Here is an 18,798-nt window from a genome sequence, read left to right as displayed (position 1 = left end):
GAGTTAGAGCAGGCAAGGTCTCAAGCCACATGGTGGCTTGCAGAATTCATTGGTGGCAAACAGCTAGCTTGAGGAACAGGCTGAAATTCACATGGCCTAAGTATAAGCACACTATGAGCTGACGCTATGTGCAGCACCATTTGCTGCACCAGGTGATGATTTGGTTGTGTTTTGCATTTCAGGCTAGTGAAATGTCAAAGTGGCTTATGAATCTCTGAACAGGGACCTTAATTTTAGGCAGAGGTTCTATACTTTCAACTTCTGCATTTTATCAAATGTTTCATTCCCGTGATGAACCTTAACAATTTTCTGCTCTGCTACTGAGCACTTTTTACTGTATTTATAAATGCACAAAGGCATCTACATTTCACATAAGAGTACTATCCCCAGGCTTGCACCTGTTCCTACAGAAGAGCTCAGCACCTCTACATGGTTGAGTTAGGTGTCTTGCCACCTCTACATCTTGGCTCTGAATGTTGTTGGTGTGCTCTAAGTGTTCCTTGATACATATCCATGGGTTTGCCTTTACACAAATCGCTGAAGAGTAACTGCTGTTTCTCAAAAACATGGCTTTGTGGTCACGGCTTAGTTGTTAAAAGCATGTGGCTGGAGCCCTGGATTCAGGTCAGTTGTCCAGGCTATGTGCTACTCTCAGGGAGAGAAATCAGCTCCTCGTGTCTTTGTTTAGAGATTGTGCCTGTATTAAAAAAAAACAACCCTAAATGTTGATGATCTGAGGCTGGGGGAAGAGAACATGAATCTAGCCCAGTGTTTAGGCAAATGTAGTCTTAATCCTGTGTGGACAGAGGTGTATAAAACATGACCGTCCCAAACATGACCTTAGCGGTCCCCCCTCTGGTCCGCAGGAGACTGGTTATGGGTTTGGCTGCCCTCGTCTCTGGCTGTGTTTAAGAATTAAGTTTCTGAATTTACTGCCACCACACTTCCAGGGCTGTAAAACTCCAGGAAAAAAAAATGTATCATTGAAGTTCCTAATGGTTAGTGTAGACAGTTGTCTTCGCAGTTTGCTCATGGTTTTGCCTGCAGTTCTCATCCATCTTACTTTTCTGTGGACCAGATAGGGTGGCTTCTGCTGCAACAAATGCCTTGGCAAGGGCCTGTGGACACCACTGCTAGGGGGTAGTGATGGAGCTTGGCTTGTGAATGTAGTCCATAAACTCTAGGCACCTATAAAAGCTTGATGAAGTAAATCTTAAACATTTTTTGCAGGAGATTAATACCTGAAAACTGAATAACTTGGATAAGGCATTATTTGCTGAACAGATTATCTGATGCCTTGGATTTGAATGGAAACTTAAAAACTTGAGTTTGATTTGTGATGGCGTTGCTCAGGAATGTAAGATTTGCTTCTTCTGTGTCCTCAGATATTAACTCTGAATGCTCATACACGTATGTAAGGCTTTCAGAGATGCTTAGCTCCTAAAATAGGTGGTCTAACATGCTTAACATGTAAGGTGGCAGTTATTAAAACTTTAAGTACTCTGCCTCTTGTCTCTCGTTGACTGGCTTGAATCTACAGCCAAGGTGTGCTTGTGTGCTTTGTCAGTTAAAATTGATGTAGAAGCTGAGTTAATTAACATCTTCACGGAGGTTTGCAATGGTTATACCGACTGTAAGGCAGTGTATCAGTGCAGGTTTGCTTGTCTGACAGTGGACCTCAAGCAAAAATGGAAATAAATGCCCAGCAGTTAAAGCAACCTTAAAATAAAAATATTGTTTAACCTTTAGTTAAGGTGGTGCAAATTTAGTGGAAGATACGTGCTTCTTTCTACAGCTAGATAGCTAATGTAGAATAGGGATCCTGCTGCTGGTGTGAAAGCAGCTGGTAGCTGACCTTGACATAGTTGTGTCGGAGGACTTGGTGTTCATTGCCTTAATAGTAGACAAGACATCCAACCTGGTTCCACGTGATTTTATTGTAAAACCAGTGCTTATTATGTCTGCAGGCGCAGCCTTTTCTGCGTGGGGTTATTCTTGTAGAGAGAGATGGGGTTCTTTGAATTCCGTTACAAAGTTCAGAGTTTAGGTGGAAGAGGAGAAACGAACTTCTGTACTTCTGCCTCAAGAGGGAGCAGCGAACCAGCGGAATATGGTTAGTTCGTTTACAAGAAACGTGAACTATTTCCCTTAATTGCATCAAATCTTGTTTACAAGCATGTACTTGTTAGAAAATTTGTAATGTATGCAGGTCCATTTTTAGGTCCAATCAATCTTTCAAAATATTCTTTCTAAGTTATCAGGAATTGTATATATGTGCACATACATAAAAATATATTGTTTTATTAATGGTGTCTGTTATGTAGCTCATGTGTGACACCCTTGTTGATACCCATCTCTTTGCAGCATCTTTACATGAGTCCTTTAAGTTTTTTTCACGTCCCTTTAAAAAAAAAAAAGAGGGTAAGTCGTGGAAACTACCTGTCAGAAGCATATTAATACTGCTTCAGTTGTGGGGGGCTAAACTTGTATTTTGCTGCCACTGGTGTTTTTGAAAAGCAAAATAAGAAGTTTGACCTACTTAGAATTCCCACAAAGTAGGAAAAAATTGGAAATCGCTGTTTGAGATAGGCTTGCACATTTAAATGAAAATTATACCCCAGCAAAATGAAGTGAAAACAACACTTGGGTAGTTGAAAACTGTTCTTGTCTTCTGTGGGAATTAGCAGTACTAGTTTAAGCTGATATTAAAAAAAAAAAAAAAGTAAACATGCATGCCTTGGCAGAATTTGTTTTGATGAAAAGAGGGGGTGAAAGGGAATGGAAATAAATTTCTTCCCCTTGCTCTACTGTTGATTGACTCTAGTGGCAGCAGGGAATGCTCAACCTTCCCCAGCATCCTTCCTCTTCTTGGCTGCTTCATTTCTACCAGGTGAAGGGGAAGAAGGGTGGTATCTGAGGGAGATCCTACATTTAGGTCTTAATACTCAGGCAAAATGTAACAGAGACCTTTATGAGTGACTTCAGAAGCAAGTTTGTTGAGACAGAATGATTAAATGTTGTTTATGAAATGTTCAGCAAGCTGTGATCTGCCTCATTGTGCAAAGTGGGAAGTGTGTACTCACCTCAGGGACCAGGAGTCATCCCAAGTAGCCCGATCTCTTGCATGGGCTGTTTTCTGTACCAGATAATACTTCTGTATCTCAATATTTGCAGCAAAGGACGAGGAACTTGGGATTTGTTGCTGTAGGACCTTCCTAATGGTGGAAGACCTTATTGCAGAAGGCATACTCAGCTACATAAGATACCTAAACGTACCCTCCCAAGTGTTCATATACTAACTTAGTGGTGCTTCTGACTCTTCATGTAAGCTGTGTTTTGAATGCTGCTGTTGAGGTATTGTTCTTTCACTGGTGGTCAGAATGGAGTCAGGCTGCATGATGGCTCTCCCCAGTAAACTGATGAGCCTAAAACGTTGGTTGGTGACCTGGCATGTTGTGAGACAGATGGCCACATCTTCACCAGCCTAGCCAAGTTTGAGAGATGGGGTACTGAGGAATGAGGAGTTTATTACTTACCCTGACCATGGATGGTTAACTGCTCAGATACTGTATTGTGCCCTCATGGTTATCCTAAACTTCTTCACTATTCTTTGAAGACATTCATATTGTACAAATTACAGAATCACAGAATGGTAGGGGTTGGAAGGGACCTGGAGATCATCTTGTCCAACACCCCTGCTTTAGCAGGCACACCCAGAGCAGGGGGCACAGGAATGCATCTAGGAGGGTTTTGAATGTCTCCAGGAAAGGAGACTCCACAACCTCCCTGGGCAGCCTGTTCCCCTGCTCTGTCACCCTCACAGGAAAGAAGTTTTTTCTCATATTCAGGTGGAACTTCTGTGTTCCAACTTGTGCCCATGGCCCCTTGTCCTGTTGTTGGGCACTACTGAAAAGAGCCTAGTCCCATCATCCTGACAGCCACCCTCTAGATATTTACAGGTATTGATGAAATCTCCCCTCAGTCTTCTCTCCTCCAGGCTGAACAAACCCAGGTGTCTCAAGCCTTTCCTCATAAGGGAGATGCTCCAGTCCCCTGATCGTCTTGGTAGCTCTCTGCTGGACTTGCTCAAGCAGTTCCATGTCCTTCTTAAACTGGGGGACCCAAAACTGGACACAGAACTCCAAATGTAGTCTCAATGCCTGGGGTTTAATGCAGAAACAGATTGTTCTTTCAGCAAAAAGACAATCTTACACATTTATCTATTTACCATGGGGTTATCTTTAATTCTTTCTGATTTCTAGCCGCTGGAAATGTTGTATATACAACATCTCAAGCATACAGTAGTGCAAGTTTTAATTTTGGGTCGTGTGTTAGTATATCAAAACAGCAGGATAATTGAGGCCAATTTTCAGATAACATTTCAATCTTTCAGATCCTTACAGCAGAGCAAGCGAATCTATTATAATAATATTGGTCTGCTCTTAAGACAGAATAGGAGTGACGCTGCTAATTGAAGATGATCCTGAGAGTTAAAATGCCTCATAATTATTCAACTTGAGAGCTGTCTTTTGAGTTAGAGAAGTTTTGGTCTATCCAAGATCCAGCCTGTGACAAAAGAAAAACCCATACGATTTAAGAAAGGTATGCCAGTGTTCAGAAGCCTTTCTCTCTGTATGGATGAGTCGAAGCTTAAATATAGATCCCTAGAAGGGATGTGGCACTGTGACTCTGCTCAGAGGGTTATAGCCACCGTGTTGTGAAACCACATCACGGACCCTATTAATTTGCTCTAAATTTTTTGCACTAGCAGGCTTCTTGATGGTATGGGGTATGAGAAAAGATCTAATTTTTTAAAAAAAGTGTCAAGTATTTTGAAAAGTTGAATGATTGAAAAGCAGCCCCTCTTCAAAATTTGAGTCTGCTTCACAGTTTCATAAATATGAGTTATTTTATTTATTGAAAATAATGTCTTTTCCTGTTAGAGTTGCTTTAAACTTCTGCAAAATGTCCCCTTTTTCAGCCAGCTATTTTTGGCCCTTATAACAGTGTAGGGTAATAGAGGGAGAGGATCAATACTGCTTTTTGGGTTATATGTGTCAAATAATAATATTCTTTCTTTTAACCATTTTTGAGTAGTATTTCTTCATCAAATCATATACACAGTTTTGCTCTTCATAAAGCATTGGAGTAAATTCTTAACAAACTTTATGGTTAAGAGAACTTAATGTTCTTATATTAACATAATTACATATATTAATATATATTATATAGTACATATTGGAATAAACAGTGAATCTTAATTGTTGATTGCTGTCCACATCAACCATAATTCTGTAAATTTGACGGACCAAACAAGATACTTGGGTTTAAAATCATGAGCAGAAAGGCATGACAGGCAAAACATTGTCAGGTTGATTGTTTTGGGGGTGTTTTTGTTTTGTTTTTCGTTTTGGTTAGTTGGTTTTTTTTAGATGGCTGCAGATAACTTACTACTCAGTATCTGCAGCAGTTTTTCCCTGTCCTTGAAACTTTAGAGAGCACCTCAAGGGTTTTAACTTAGGCCTGTGCAAAGGAAAAGCTGGTTCTGTCTTTTAAGTTTCAATCAAGACCTGGTTTTTTTCTGAACTTTAGTCAAGACTGTAGCACTGCAGCCTCTGTTCTCCATGACCACATCACTCGACTGATCAAAGTGTTTTCAAAAATGTCTGTGTTCTTTGAACCTTGCTGAAGGCAAGCCGGTATAGCTTTTGAGGAGCATAGGCCTGTTGGAGGAGCACAGGACAGTGGGTGTACTACTTGGGGATGCAACAGCGGCAGCACTGGGAGGATGCACTCCATGAGAGCAGCTGTGTGGTGGCTGTGGTGCGACGTTCACAACTCTTGTGTGGGAGATCCTGTGGGAAGCGATAAATGCTGTGCACTAGCAAGGTGTTCACAGGCGTATGCTCTTCTGTTTATTTTATTTATGGTATTCTCCCATTTGATTCCTACTGGTTGACTTGGAACTATATAAACTGGGATCGTAATGCAAATTGGCAGCCTCTCTCCACTTAAACTAGCTCGTGATTTATTTGTTACCAGCCAGTTATAGTTCCATCCATCATGAGTTGACCTACAGGCAGTCTGCTTGGTGTCGTATAGGTTTGTAACAGAGTCCCCACTAGCCCACTAGGAAGATCATACGGGCTGCATTTATTCACTCACGATACTGTGTTTTTAAAAACTGAAGAAGGGCTGGAGGCAGGAAAAGGTTTACGTTAGTCTTTATGCACTGTTGATAATTTTTTTTTTTTAACCAGTCACTTTTCAGATGTCTTCCTGTTTCTGTGTTGAAAACTTTGTGTGGATCTTTACTATTTGAAGATTTGATAACTGGTGCAAAACTTTATGAATCTACTAGATTACTGGGTTTGGAGTTTGATTTTTCCCTTGTTGTTGGTTGTGATAGCTATGCCTAATTTAGTGAAATTTCACTGTTCTTGGAGCTCTTGCTGTCCTAAATGTTGGTGTCTCAGACCTAGCTTATATTCCAAATACTGCCAGGAGATATTAATTACTTTTTGTTCCTTGTCTAGTGTGTAGGGTGATTCCCTGAGCTCAGAATTGAGCAAAGTGCTCTTGACCTTGGTAGTCAAGCATACACATTACGCAGGTACTTTTCTTTTTTCCCCTGCCTTTGTTCCTACCCCATCTTCATCATCCATTTTGAGATAATCTAGAGTTAGACACCAAAGCCTTGTTTTGTCTGCAAGTCTAGTGCCTGGTCAGGAAGATGTTTGCTGTGTTTCTGTTTTTTAAAGTCCATTTATTTTAAATTACAGGTCAATGAAGGGAGCGTAAAGATGAGTAAACCTCATTTACCTATTTACTTATTTTAATTCTATCTGGTGTCAATCAGAGAACAGAAAATTATAGCAGAGAGATCAGTTTAATAAAATACACGGTAACCTCTGTGAATTAAGAAATTTGATGGGAGGCTGACTAGTAAAGCTACCGCTGTCCCTTTTCATTTAGCTGTGATTTTAGACTGGAGACCTAGCCAAATGGGACCTGCCAAGCAATGCCATCTTTATTTAGGAGTAAATATAACAATAAGCAAAACGGAGAGTGAGAGGCCAGGAGAGGAAGTCAGACTAATTTGACTGTATTTTTAAGGTGCTTGGGTATTAGGTGAGTTGGCAGGTAAAAAACTGTGGGTTGATGTGTTTTGCAGGCTGATCCTTTCTAATGAATGTAATTGCATACACTTCAGCTGTGACTATCATGTTGTTAATGGCAGCTTTTAAGCAGCCCACTTTAAACTCACGTCTGTTCTCTGTCCTTGATAAAAGATAAAGCCAGAAGATGCTCCCAGTGTACAGCTTTTCAGAGTGGCACTTCTGGACTTCAGTCTTCCTAAAGCTCATAGCACTTGAATACTGAATTGTAGTTTGCCCACCTTAAGTTTAAAAAAAATAAATAGATCTCTGGCCTGTCAAAGGGTGGCAGCACCACCATGGCAGTGGCATAATTCACCTGCATTCCTGTACATTTTGAAAAATACTGCCTGAGATCATTTTGTTTTATTATGCTCAGTGTGAAGAACACCCATTGCCTTTTTTTTCCCAAGTGGGTTGGGATTTTTCTCCCCCCTACCCTTTAGGTTGGTTGTGTGGGGAGGGGGGTTCCTCTTTTTACTAGTGTTCTATAAAATTAAATGAATCACAGTGTCCTTGTGTGACTGCCTATCAAGCCAAGAAGCCTGTATTTCTCACACCCCAGAAAAGTTTCTTGGGGGGGACAAAAAATGGCAATACTTAGTTGGTGGCTGGAAGAGATAGGAAGGAACTTTACTAAAGGAATTTCAGTATGATAAAAAAGAACCTGCAAGGCTAGCAGGGAAACCTTAAGAGTTCAAAAGTACACCTGAAAAATATAAAGCAAGTTTGCACCTTAAGCAACTTGTGCTCCTGAAGTAATCTTCTTTGTTCATGTCCCTTTTCATATTTCTTTTCTGGTGTCTCCTATTTTAAACTTGAGACCAAACCTGCTGGCCACTTTTTTTAATGCTCTCTGGCTCTCTCTGTAGCTGTGGACTATTTCCGTCAGCAGCTGATGAAGCATCCAGGTGAGAGGAATGCAGGGAGGCGTTAGCTGAAGCTGCACCCTTTGCCTCTGCCCGGGGAGGCGTGTGGCACGTGCGGAATTACCCAGCGCAGCAAAGGAGGCAGTGTCTGCCCCCCCGAGTATGTGGGTTTGGGCTAAAGAACAGACCAGGATGAGGAGAGTTGCCAGCAGGGAATAGTCATATTTTCACAGGAAAATGCAAAATAAATTTTGGACTAGTCCAGTTTCTAAAAAATGAAGAAGCCTTTCCATAGTCACTGTTGCAGTTCACTATGAAAACAGGAGATGCATGTGGTATTTCTAAAAATAGGTGAGCACCTTTGCTTTTCTGAAAGCATCATTTCTCAATCTGCTGTTATTTTTAGAGGGCTTGCATCCGCCAAGCTGGCACCTTTCTGAAGCTTGGTGTGTGGCAGCTTTCCCTCATTACGCTGTCAAGGTTGACTGAGCCCTTCTGAGGAAAACTTGGCAAGTCCTACGTAATTAAATGTGCAACCTCCAGCAATTTACAAATAAGCATCCTCACAGAAGATCTGCGTTTCTCTCCTCTGAACGTCGGCAGGGCGAGGAGTGTGCAGTACCGGCTCCATCCCTGCAGAGCTTACGCCCATGTGCTTATTTAGATTTTGGTCACCTTTGGTTTTATCAAATACTTTTAGTAGTTGTTTGAAATTTCTGTTAGTTTTCCTGGATTTAACACTTAGAGACTAGACACAGCATTTGTAGCCTCTCAGGTGTCCTTGGTGGATGCCACCCCTCAGCGGAGGAGCAGTATTTGCCTGTGTTACCAATGAAGCATTTTGCTTTACTTGGTCTCCTAAGAGAAATATTTAGTAAACATTTGTGTTCAGTATCAATGCATTAGTCATACTTAGATATGCTAGTGACACAAACTGTGCCTGAAAGCAGGAGTATATAACCCTGAGACAGTACCTTCAATATTCTTAAATTAAGTTGACTAATCCAATTAATATTTTAGAATAGTTAAACAACATTAGCTATAAAGTACAAAGTCTCTAACACTTTTTGTAAGGGACATCCCAGCGTTTGTTCATAATAAATTAGAAGTACAAACTTAACGTCTGCCTAGAAAAAAAATGTGGATTGCCCACAATATTAACTGCTTTTAGGATTTCAAGTAAGAAAAGATAAGTCTTAAAATCAACATTCCTGATCACTTGCCAGTTTCAGATTCTTGGCTATTTATAAGTCAGCCAGCTTCTGCTTTTTTACTTAAGTGGCAGGTTCCTCTTTAACAAGAACGTGGAGATTTTTTTTCCTATTACCATTAAGTTGAAGGATGAAGAAACTGCCCACGCTTTTGTTTTTGTCTGCAGAAACAAAAAAAAAATGAAAAGGGAAAAAAAACCAAAGCAGAAAAGTAAATGCTTGGTTTAGATAAGTGTAATTTTCTGGGCAAGTGAAAGGTTCAAAGTATAATTTAGATTAATCTGTTATTTCCTCCTGCTACTGGGCTGACTTTTTACTTACAGTAAAATAGAGGAAGTTCAGCATGTTTATATTTAAACCTGCACTACAGAGACAAGTCTCAAAGGAATTTGTAAGTGTCAATAATGCAGCCTGCACTTTCAGTTTCAGCTGATAACAGCACGGACTTCTTAGTTTAAAGATCAGTTAAAAATCTACTGCGGGTTTGTAGACCTTGATCAGTTTGTGTCTGCCCAGGAAGTTTCCCTGGACCGGGAACTGTAGCGGTCATTTTCCTACATCAGGAAGGGAAAACAGCAGCACGGAGCAGCACTGGCTGTGGAGCAGGGACGCCCTGCGCACACCCACAGCACAGGTCTTTGGGGTCAGCAGTGTGGGGGGAAAAAAACAGCCAACAGCCAGTTTTGGTGGTGGTATCGTCTTTCTGGGTGTGCAGTCTGTCCTGGTGAGAAATCTGTAGGCTGTATGGCCGTCATCCCTCAAAGTGGTATGAGGCATCACGAGTAGGAACAGCAGAGGAGAGAGTATTGCACGCTCTAGTCCAAAATGCAAAGTCCGCTGCAAAACGTTGTCTGTCTGTAACCAGTAAGCATTAAAGGTGAGTACTGAGCTCAGTCAACAGAGCATGAACAGTGAAATTCTCACTCCAGTGATTGTAAACACGAGAGGTGGGGCCAGCGCTGCCTGACAGGCTCTCCCTGTCTGTAGTTACTCAGCTGCCTGCGGCCTTACCCTCAACACTGCCTGAGACTCCAGTGCACACAACTACTATTTTTTTGGGTTGCAGTACCAACGGCAAAACTGTAACTGGTTTTTTGTGAGCTCCTCTGCTTGTTTGGGGCTGCTTTTGTTTGAGTTGTGTGTGTCCCGTCCCTCCCGTCCCCGTCCCCCCCCCTCTTTTCAGTGCAACCTTTATGCTTCCTAATTCCAGGAGTTTTACTTTTTTTGCTGCAACTGGGTGTCTCAAATGGCAAGTACCCTGCAAGCCAGAGGCTAGCACCTCTTGCCTCAGCACAGCATGTGAAGTGATAACTACTTATGTCTAGTTCTGAAGTCCTCTTATTTTCATGGCTTGGAGTGAGAGGATTTTTCAGTCACAAGAAAGCCACAAACCACTTCTGTGAGTAAAAGGAGACACCGAAAGAGTACCAGAAGCATTAGGTGACAAGGAATATTGTCACTAGTATTAACAGAGGCAAAGATGTGTTTTAGGTGGTATCTCATGGGAATAAAAGGTTTGGGGTTCTGCCTCTTTTCTTGTGCATTGATTGATTTGCTTTTTTGTTCTTTGTTTCTCAGGTGGCTTCCTTAGCAGGGCCAGGCGGGAAAGTTGAAATAGAACAAAATTTTCTCAATAACAAACTGAAGACAATAACAGCTTATTTTGGTGATCTAATAAGGCATGACATCTCCTGAACTCAGTGTGGATTCTTCCCAAACCAACCTCCCTGACTGCTGCTTTGCTTAAGCTTTTGTACAGCTGGCTCGTCAAAAACTACTTGCAGCCGTTTTCCACTTTAAGTTTTGTTTAAAAAAATTGTTGTTTATTGCTACTGTCAATAAATATTTTATAATAACTTTGGCAAAATTCTAAATGTCGAGTAGCTGTCAACATAGGAAAAGAGATCTTTATAAAATGCAGTCTTGCGAGGTTCAAGTCCAACCAGTTGAAGGGGAGTTCAGGATTTCTTTGCAACTCTCACGTGTGCTACTTCTGTACTTGCTCGGATTTCAAGTGTTCAGAGGGTCAAAAAGAATAGCCTGAAAGCCACCGTGTGTCAAGAACTGCTGTCTGTGCTTTACAAACAAAGGCATCTGACCATCTGGCTCCATGCTCGCTGGGAAACCTTTTCAGCTTTGCTTTGTCTTACAGTGAGTACTCTGGCTTGTTGCAGGACAGGGAGAGAGCAAGACGTGTTTGTGTCTGGTGACACAAACCTCTACCCTCTGGGTTTTGTTATTTATTTTATATTTTTCCTCCTTGCTAGCCCTCTTATTTACAAAGATATCTTGAAGAAACCGTCTCATTGGAAGTTTGTCTCAGTGAACAGAAGGGTATGTGTCCCCTGTCATTTTGAGGCTTTTTGCATCATTGCACAGGCTTCAGGTAGAGCAAGAGGGAGCCCACCTCTCCCTGGTGAGGGCTTTCTGCTCTCACTTGGGGCTTGGCAGGGAAGAGTGGCTTTTAGGCCTTTCTCCAGCAGAAAATGAGGTAGGTGAGATGCGTCTAGGGTGAGATGCATCTAGGGCATAGATATGTCACTCTCACTGAAATGCATTTGTGGTAAGTACCCAAGATCAATTTTGAACCTGTTTTTCAGGTAAGAGTGTAGGAAATAGTTTCAAAGGCAATAAGTGCTGCTTCTCCTCTGCTTGGAGTGCAGCAGGACACTGAAGGCAGCAGAGGCTACGCAGTAAACTGTGCATTAGTGCTGACAAACAAAACTCTATAGAATAACTGTGTAGCATAACCAAATAAGAGGTTGGTTTGGTTCTTTTCCCCTGTAAGGAATGAAATTGAACTCTTCAAATCAGTTAGGAGACCAAAGTATTTGTGTATGTATGTGATGTTAAAGAACACGTATGCAACCTGACTTGGTGCAAGTTCACCGTACGGTAGAATAGCACTTGGGACATCATTTTTTTTTCTAACTTGACAGTCCATCCATAGAATCATAGAATCGTTAAGGTTGGAAAAGACCCTTAAGACCATGGAGTCCAACCGCTACCCTATCACTGCCAAGTCCACCACTCAACCATATCCTCCAGTGCCAGACGAGTGCTAAGCTGTTAATGGCCATTCCATCCATGCTTCATGTATGGTATTTTAGATTACTTTGAAGAGAATTTGACTAATTTGTATCATTGCATTTTGCTGCTGTACTACAGCAAGGAGGAAGTGCTGTGATAGTGCCAGCCTCTGTGTCAATATTTAAAGGAAATTGTGAAGGAAAGAAATTCTCTGCTCTTCAGTATTCCGTAGAATTTTGCTACTAGGAGGCAGGGGAGGTTGGCAAGAGTGCTGGTATTATAGGAGGTCCAAACCTACTGAGGCAGTGGCACATGTATGTAATGATGCTGTTAACTTTTCGCTCCAAGCTCCACAAAAAATCCAAGAGTCATGAGGCCAAATGAAGAATAAATTAATACTGTGATTGTCACAGTACTCTCTACACTAAAATTTTACTGTATTGGGCTTATTGCTGCATACAGAGATTGTTGTCTTATTCTTTTGTCCTCTTTTCCTCCCTAAAGTTAAGGAGTAGCTTCAGAAGCATTTTGAGATCTTGCCAATGCTGCTCCTGTAAAAGCAAGCTCTATGGGGGAAATACCAGTGAATTTACTTTTACCTTCAGGAATGTAATCGGATTTTGTTCGGTGCCCAGTATGCAAAATGTGGAAGCTGAAATTTGACATGAAAGGTACGACATGTACTGGTTTAATATTTATTTGCAATATAACGAACCTGCTGGTTAAAATGAATGATTTATCAAAGGTCTCTGCTGAGCCTTGCAAGCACATGAAGCACCGCAAGTAGAAGAATATCTTTCATGGCTGTTCCTCTCTGTAACCAACAAGTACAAAAGGTTGGGGTTTTTTTTCTTTTTAGTTAAACAAAACTTGAAGTCAGAATACGCTCTGCTGGGTTGTGATAAATGTTTGCTCTCAGCTTCCCACTCGGACAGAACAGGTGAAGTTCCCCAAGGCTGCGAATCAGTCTGTTAAGCCTAAAATACATCTACGAGTATTTTTACTTTGTTGTTAGTAATTTCAACCAACAAATACTTCATAGAGGACAGCTTCATTCATGATACGAGCTTCTGTAAAACGTTATTCTGTTTTATACTGTAGAAATAAAGTTAATGCGGGCTGAGATGCAGTTAAATTTCTGGACTACGCATGCCCAGAGTATTAATACTCTTTTGGGATGCAAGTGGTATTCTGTGTATGATATGTTAGACTAAAAAGAAGTTACATTGCTACTGTGAAGTGGCAATGCTCATAGAGGTTTGGTCTTTTACCAATTTTAAGCCACAAAATAAGCTGTCGGAAAAATGCAGATTTTTGGGGGGAAGTTAACTAATATTTGGACTAAATGCAATAAATATATACTGCTTTATACTTTCCAGTGTGCTCCAGAGCTCCTCATCTCTTAGGTTTATCGTAAAGAAATCCAATATTGAATCAAACCCATCGGTTTCTTTTTCTGGCCCATGGTATGAAGAGGAGCGATAGAACATACAGTTAAAACAAGTGTGTTAAAATGCTGAAGCCTAGTTGCAGATTCAAGGGGAGCAGAGCATCAGCAGGGCTGAGCAACCGTCTCTTCGTGGCAGGACGGTTAGTGTTGTGTCCTTCTCTGAAGCAGGCCCCGTTAGTGTTATGGTAAAAAATCACTGTTCCATGAAGTTTTAATGTGTAGGTTTTAGAAAATCTTCCCCAAGTGTAGTGGTTCTGAAGTAACATCTGGGTCTATATGCGCAACTCAGGTTATGTAAACAAATTAGTGTTACACCACAATGACCATGGTAACATTTAGAAGAGAGAAATCCCATAAATAGCACAAGGGAAAAATTACTTGCAGTAACTCATTGAACAAATCGGTAGAAAATTGGGTCATTTTCATTTGGTTTACTCTCTCTGCTTTCATATGCCTCATACTCACTGTTTGCCTTAACTGTCCTTTCCCCCCATGCCACAAATCTTTCCACCTCCAAATACCAAGGAAGGAAGGTAGTCCTAATGTGTAGCATGAACTAATTTAGCATTGCTAGCTTAGCCTTTCCAACACAAAAAATCTTGGTTTTCCTGCCAGTGGAATATCTTGGTGTGATCCAGAGTACTTAAAAAAAGTTGATTTTCAGTGGTGAGGAAGTTTTAGATACTTGTATGAAAACAGAACAGAGGTATTTTTGCAAGTGTGTGCAGTGGTGAAGGAACAAATGCTCTAAAATCGGACTTGAAATCGATTCAGATCCTCTCCTGCTTCAGTTGTCAGATGGTGAAGCTGTCAAGTGGTCCAGCCTGCTCCGACAGCGTATTGCCCATTCACACACTCGCAGAGGGAAAAAAAGGCAGCTTGTTCATCAGGAGGCTGCAGAAGGGATCGCTAGCTAAAAGGAAGCAACAGGAACAGCTAAAACCACCTCAGGGTTTGGTTTCTACCTCTGCTTGGTGTGGTCCTCTGGTGTCTCCCAAAGATGCCTGAAGCTTTGGTAGTGCCTGGGCATTGCTGAGCAGGGCTGTTGCCTGGGTTGGAGGTGGGGAGGGCAGCAGCCTGCCTGGGAGCCCTGACAGCAGCTGGGCTCTCCTGAAGGGTTTCCCTGCACCAGGGAATTCCCCAGCTGGGCTGCACACACAGCTCTGCAAAACAAACCCTGCAACATACTGCAGGGTTGCACCATTTATCTTCTCCTCCCACCAACCTGAGTTAGCTGGGGATTTGTCTGTATATAGATCCAAGGATTGGTGTCTTTTTAGCACGTGTCACGGCAGGGGCATCTCTGGGTGTCAGAGCACGGTTCTGCCATGCACCCCTTGTGCATTCTTTTTCAAGTCTCATGCAAGTGTGTTTGCTGGGCTCTTCCTTTCAACACGTCTCAGGTCTTGGCCCATCACCTCACGATGCTCTAAAACTAGAGTGAGTTTCAAGGCGCTACCCAGCAGCACAGGCTTCACTGAAAACCCAAAACGTCACTCCAGGTTTCTGGGTTCTCAGACTGCTGAGGAAAAAAAATGTGCTGTTGGAGGCAGTCTGGGTTTGATAGCAGCGCGATCCTTCCTGTCTCCCTCTGTGGCTCAACTCATTTTCTTCCTCTTTCTCAGTGCTGTGCTGCAACCTTCTTGTGAAACCCCTGTGGTTTATTAGGGGAGTGCAATGGCACCACCAGAGCTTTAGCACTGCATAAACACGACTAAAGGGGCTTGCAGTGTGCCTTTGTTGTGTTGGGAGTAATGAAATACCTTTCTGCAATCTTTTGTACTAAAAATGTGGCCAAAGAATGGGCATCAGAGAGGATATTCCTCTGCATAGTTATTGAAGGTTGAATAAATATATTTACCATATGAGTGCACTGCTCCGGGGGTTCATCACATTGTCACAGTGTCAGACACAGCAATGGTGACAGTGGCAAGAGCTTTTGTGAAAGGCGGTATTATGATCTGACGGCAAAACCCACCCTAAGGTATTCATTAATTTGTTCCAGGTACCGGGACAGCCTGTGATTATGTCAAACGGGGGCAAATTGTACACTCTGCTTTCCCGGTATATGCAAACTTAATCTGAAAGTCTGCCTAGGAAGGTTAAACACGGACAGCTTTGCCCAAGAAAACTCCAAACTGGCAGAGCCCATTGCCCTGGGGGTGGTCAGTCTGGGGGGGTCGGTCCGGGGGGCTGCCCATGCCAGACGTCCGTGCTGGTGCAGGAATGATTTTCCGTGGATGCAGTTTGCAGCTGGACTTATCCAAAGGGTTCCCTTGGACCTCAGCGCATTTGGATGTTCCCAGCAGGCGCAATGTTATCTGCAGCTCAGGCTCAGACCTCTACTTCTGGAAAGCAACCATCCCCAAATGGGAAGCTGGAGTTCCCCAGGAAGTGCCTGTGTGGGGAACCCCGGGCTGCGGCTCCTGCTGCGGGAGAAACCACACTCTGGGAAGTGCTTTAGTGCTGGGGTTTGACACCGAGAAGCCCAGTTCATCCAAGAAAAGCGAGTCTCGTGATGGTTCTTCACCCAATACAGAAATTACCAGTGGGGGTATTCGTTAACCCTGTCTAGAACAGGTGCTGTTAAGAGTCGGGTTTGAGAACAACCTTCGTGGTTTGGTAATGTAGAGCAGGACATCTTCCACAAGCAAGTGGTCCTGGTGGCTCAGGAATGAGCTGAGTCCTGGGAGCAGGTCAGAGCGCAGGGCCAGCGGAGCTGTGTTCAGGCTGCAGAACTGAATGCCACGGTGCCTGGATTGCAGCGGCTGCGAGAGACACTGTTTGTGTCCACTTTTGCTTCTTGCTGCCAAGGTTTGTGACTTTACTGGCAGCGTTTTGATTTTTTTTTTTTGCAGCTTGTAAAGAGTATTGCCTCAAAAAAAATAGAAAAGGAAGAGCTTTCGTCTAAAAAGAAAGCTGTAGTCCTTGCAGTTATAAAACAAACAACCCAGAAAACAGCCAACACAAAAACAAGACCTGGATGCATTGTAATAGTTCAGAAATCAGATAAGAATGTCCAAAATGTAACTATTTTGCAATTGCTTTGTAAGCAGGTCCACCTCATGTTTTGGCCTGAGGCACAGAGTCGAAGAGAGGTCGAGATAATTTTTACAGCAGCTGGGATTGACCATGCTGCTTGTCTCTGCTGCTGCTCTGATTTACCAGCTTTGCTTAAAGAACTGGAGGCATTTATTATAAATAGGTTGAAGTAGGAAACAGTCTGACTTCTTGCATGCTTATTTTCTCTGTTAATGAGAAGAATGACGTAATCCAAAATTATTGTCACTTACTGTAAAATTTCAAAATGGAGAAATCATTGCATCTTTTTGCAAGTAGGAAACTGGTTCACAAATGGATGCGGTGGCTGAAGAATGAAAGTCTGCCAAGAAGAAATCTAACTTGGTTGATTTTGCAAAATTACCACTGTCCAGTTAGCTAAAAAAAAAAAAAAAAAAGACCTTTCCCAGCACAGAAGGCTCAGAAAACCATAGAAGGTTCATGATCTCTGTTCAGCCCAGAGGAGGAACCAGTGATGAGCAGCTGTTTGACAGCTACGAACCATGACAGAAGTGAACCTGAGTATTTGGCCAGCTCGGAGTATGTGGACAGACATGATGAAGTGAGGATTAGGAACCTTAGAAAACTGCCAGGAGAAGAAATTCCAAGGAGCAGTGGGTCCCAGCTTGGAAGTCAACTGCTTGGGTGAGAAATGAAAGGAGCCAGAATTTATAGATCACAGTTTATAGGTATCTGGTCTTGCAGAAAGTTCATGAGTTTTAAGAGAGATTTAAAAGCAGATTGTGGTGCCCAGGCTAGTGCAGGTGTTTGAGGGAATGCCTGGGAGCAGACTGGATTACTGCACAGGTTTGCTCATGCTAAAGTTGCTGCTGCCTTGCACAGGAGGACCATTGTGAGCAAAAATGAATAGCAAAATCCATGGCAATTCACAATAGCTTAGATAAAGGAATATTAAGAACAGATCAAATTCCTGCTGGAGTCCAGGTTGTGTTAAGCAAACACTGCCTCTTCCTTTCCTGTCTTCATCTGCAATATGAGTTTTGTATTGCCTTTTGGGCCATGCAGGGAACTTCATTTTTCATGTACATGAGAAGAGTGATCAGATGACCTTGGTGACAGGTGTCAAGTCATGTTTTTGAGACTACACACCAAGCAGCAATGCTAGGATGCCCACCAGCAGGACCATTTTCCACAGCTTGTCGCAGAGGAAGTAAATGCATGAGCTGCTCCACACTGGCCACAGCAAGACTCCCAACTGCTGTAGGACACCAGGAAAACTGTGTTTTAGAGAAAAATACCACAGATGCTTCAGCTGCTAGGCCTGGGAACCAGCTGTCCTGTGCTGGGGGTAAAGAATAACTGGCCAATGTGACCCGAATAGGCAGCGAGGTGATACCAGGTACCTTCTTCACAGCATCTAAACGCTTCAAGCTCCCCATGGGTCTCTGAAGAAAGCCAGGGGACGAAGGCAGTGCAACTGGCAGCCAGCCCCCATTGATGCAGGCTAGCACCTGCACTGTCCTTTCCTGGTTCGTTTTTCATTAAAAGCAGGTCAAAATGAGTCAGTGGCCTGAGGTGGTGACACTTAGCTGCTGAGGTGTGATAACTGTTGGTTTTTCGGGTCATATGAGAAAATAGCAATGCTGCAGTTTGCTGCTTGCACTATAAACTGTGTTTCCTAAGACCATTGGGGGTTAACACAAAGAGCTGTGAATAAATAATATTGTAAGAGTATACAGCAGAAGTTTTGAAGTCATGATTTGTTGCTGATGCCTGGTTATTCTAGCTGAACACCCGGTACCAGGGATGGCATGAGCCCCAAATCCATTCCTTGTAGCAGAAGAGAGATTCTCAGGTTTCTTTCCGTCATGTTGCCTTCCCACCAGGGCAACCCAGATTCCACTCCCAAAATCAGTGTCCAGCCATGCAGGAAAGGTGATGCGGCACCCTTGGAAGGGAGCTACAGAGGGAAGCAGCCAGCGCAGAGGCCCCGTGCAGCACACATTGCTCGGATTTTATCACAGAGCAGCTCTAATCCGGTCCTGTGGGCTGAGTGCGCA

At 42.7% G+C, this 18,798-nt stretch overlaps 1 protein-coding gene across 1 annotated transcript in view; it reads left to right on the top strand.

Moving 5' to 3' along the window:
* Positions 1-13,643, top strand: part of TGS1 (trimethylguanosine synthase 1) — a 29,780-nt gene extending 16,137 nt beyond the window's left edge. The window contains exon 13 of the mRNA XM_064442708.1: positions 10,816-13,643. Within this exon, the coding sequence (XP_064298778.1) occupies positions 10,816-10,932 (117 nt within the window). The 3' untranslated portion in view covers positions 10,933-13,643. The remainder of the gene's footprint in view (positions 1-10,815) is intronic.
* Positions 13,644-18,798: the final 5,155 nt, after the last annotated feature.

This window comes from Phalacrocorax carbo, chromosome 2 (genome assembly GCF_963921805.1).
Source record: "Phalacrocorax carbo chromosome 2, bPhaCar2.1, whole genome shotgun sequence".
NCBI lineage: Eukaryota > Metazoa > Chordata > Aves > Suliformes > Phalacrocoracidae > Phalacrocorax > Phalacrocorax carbo.
This window is presented reverse-complemented; position numbering and strand designations above follow the sequence as displayed.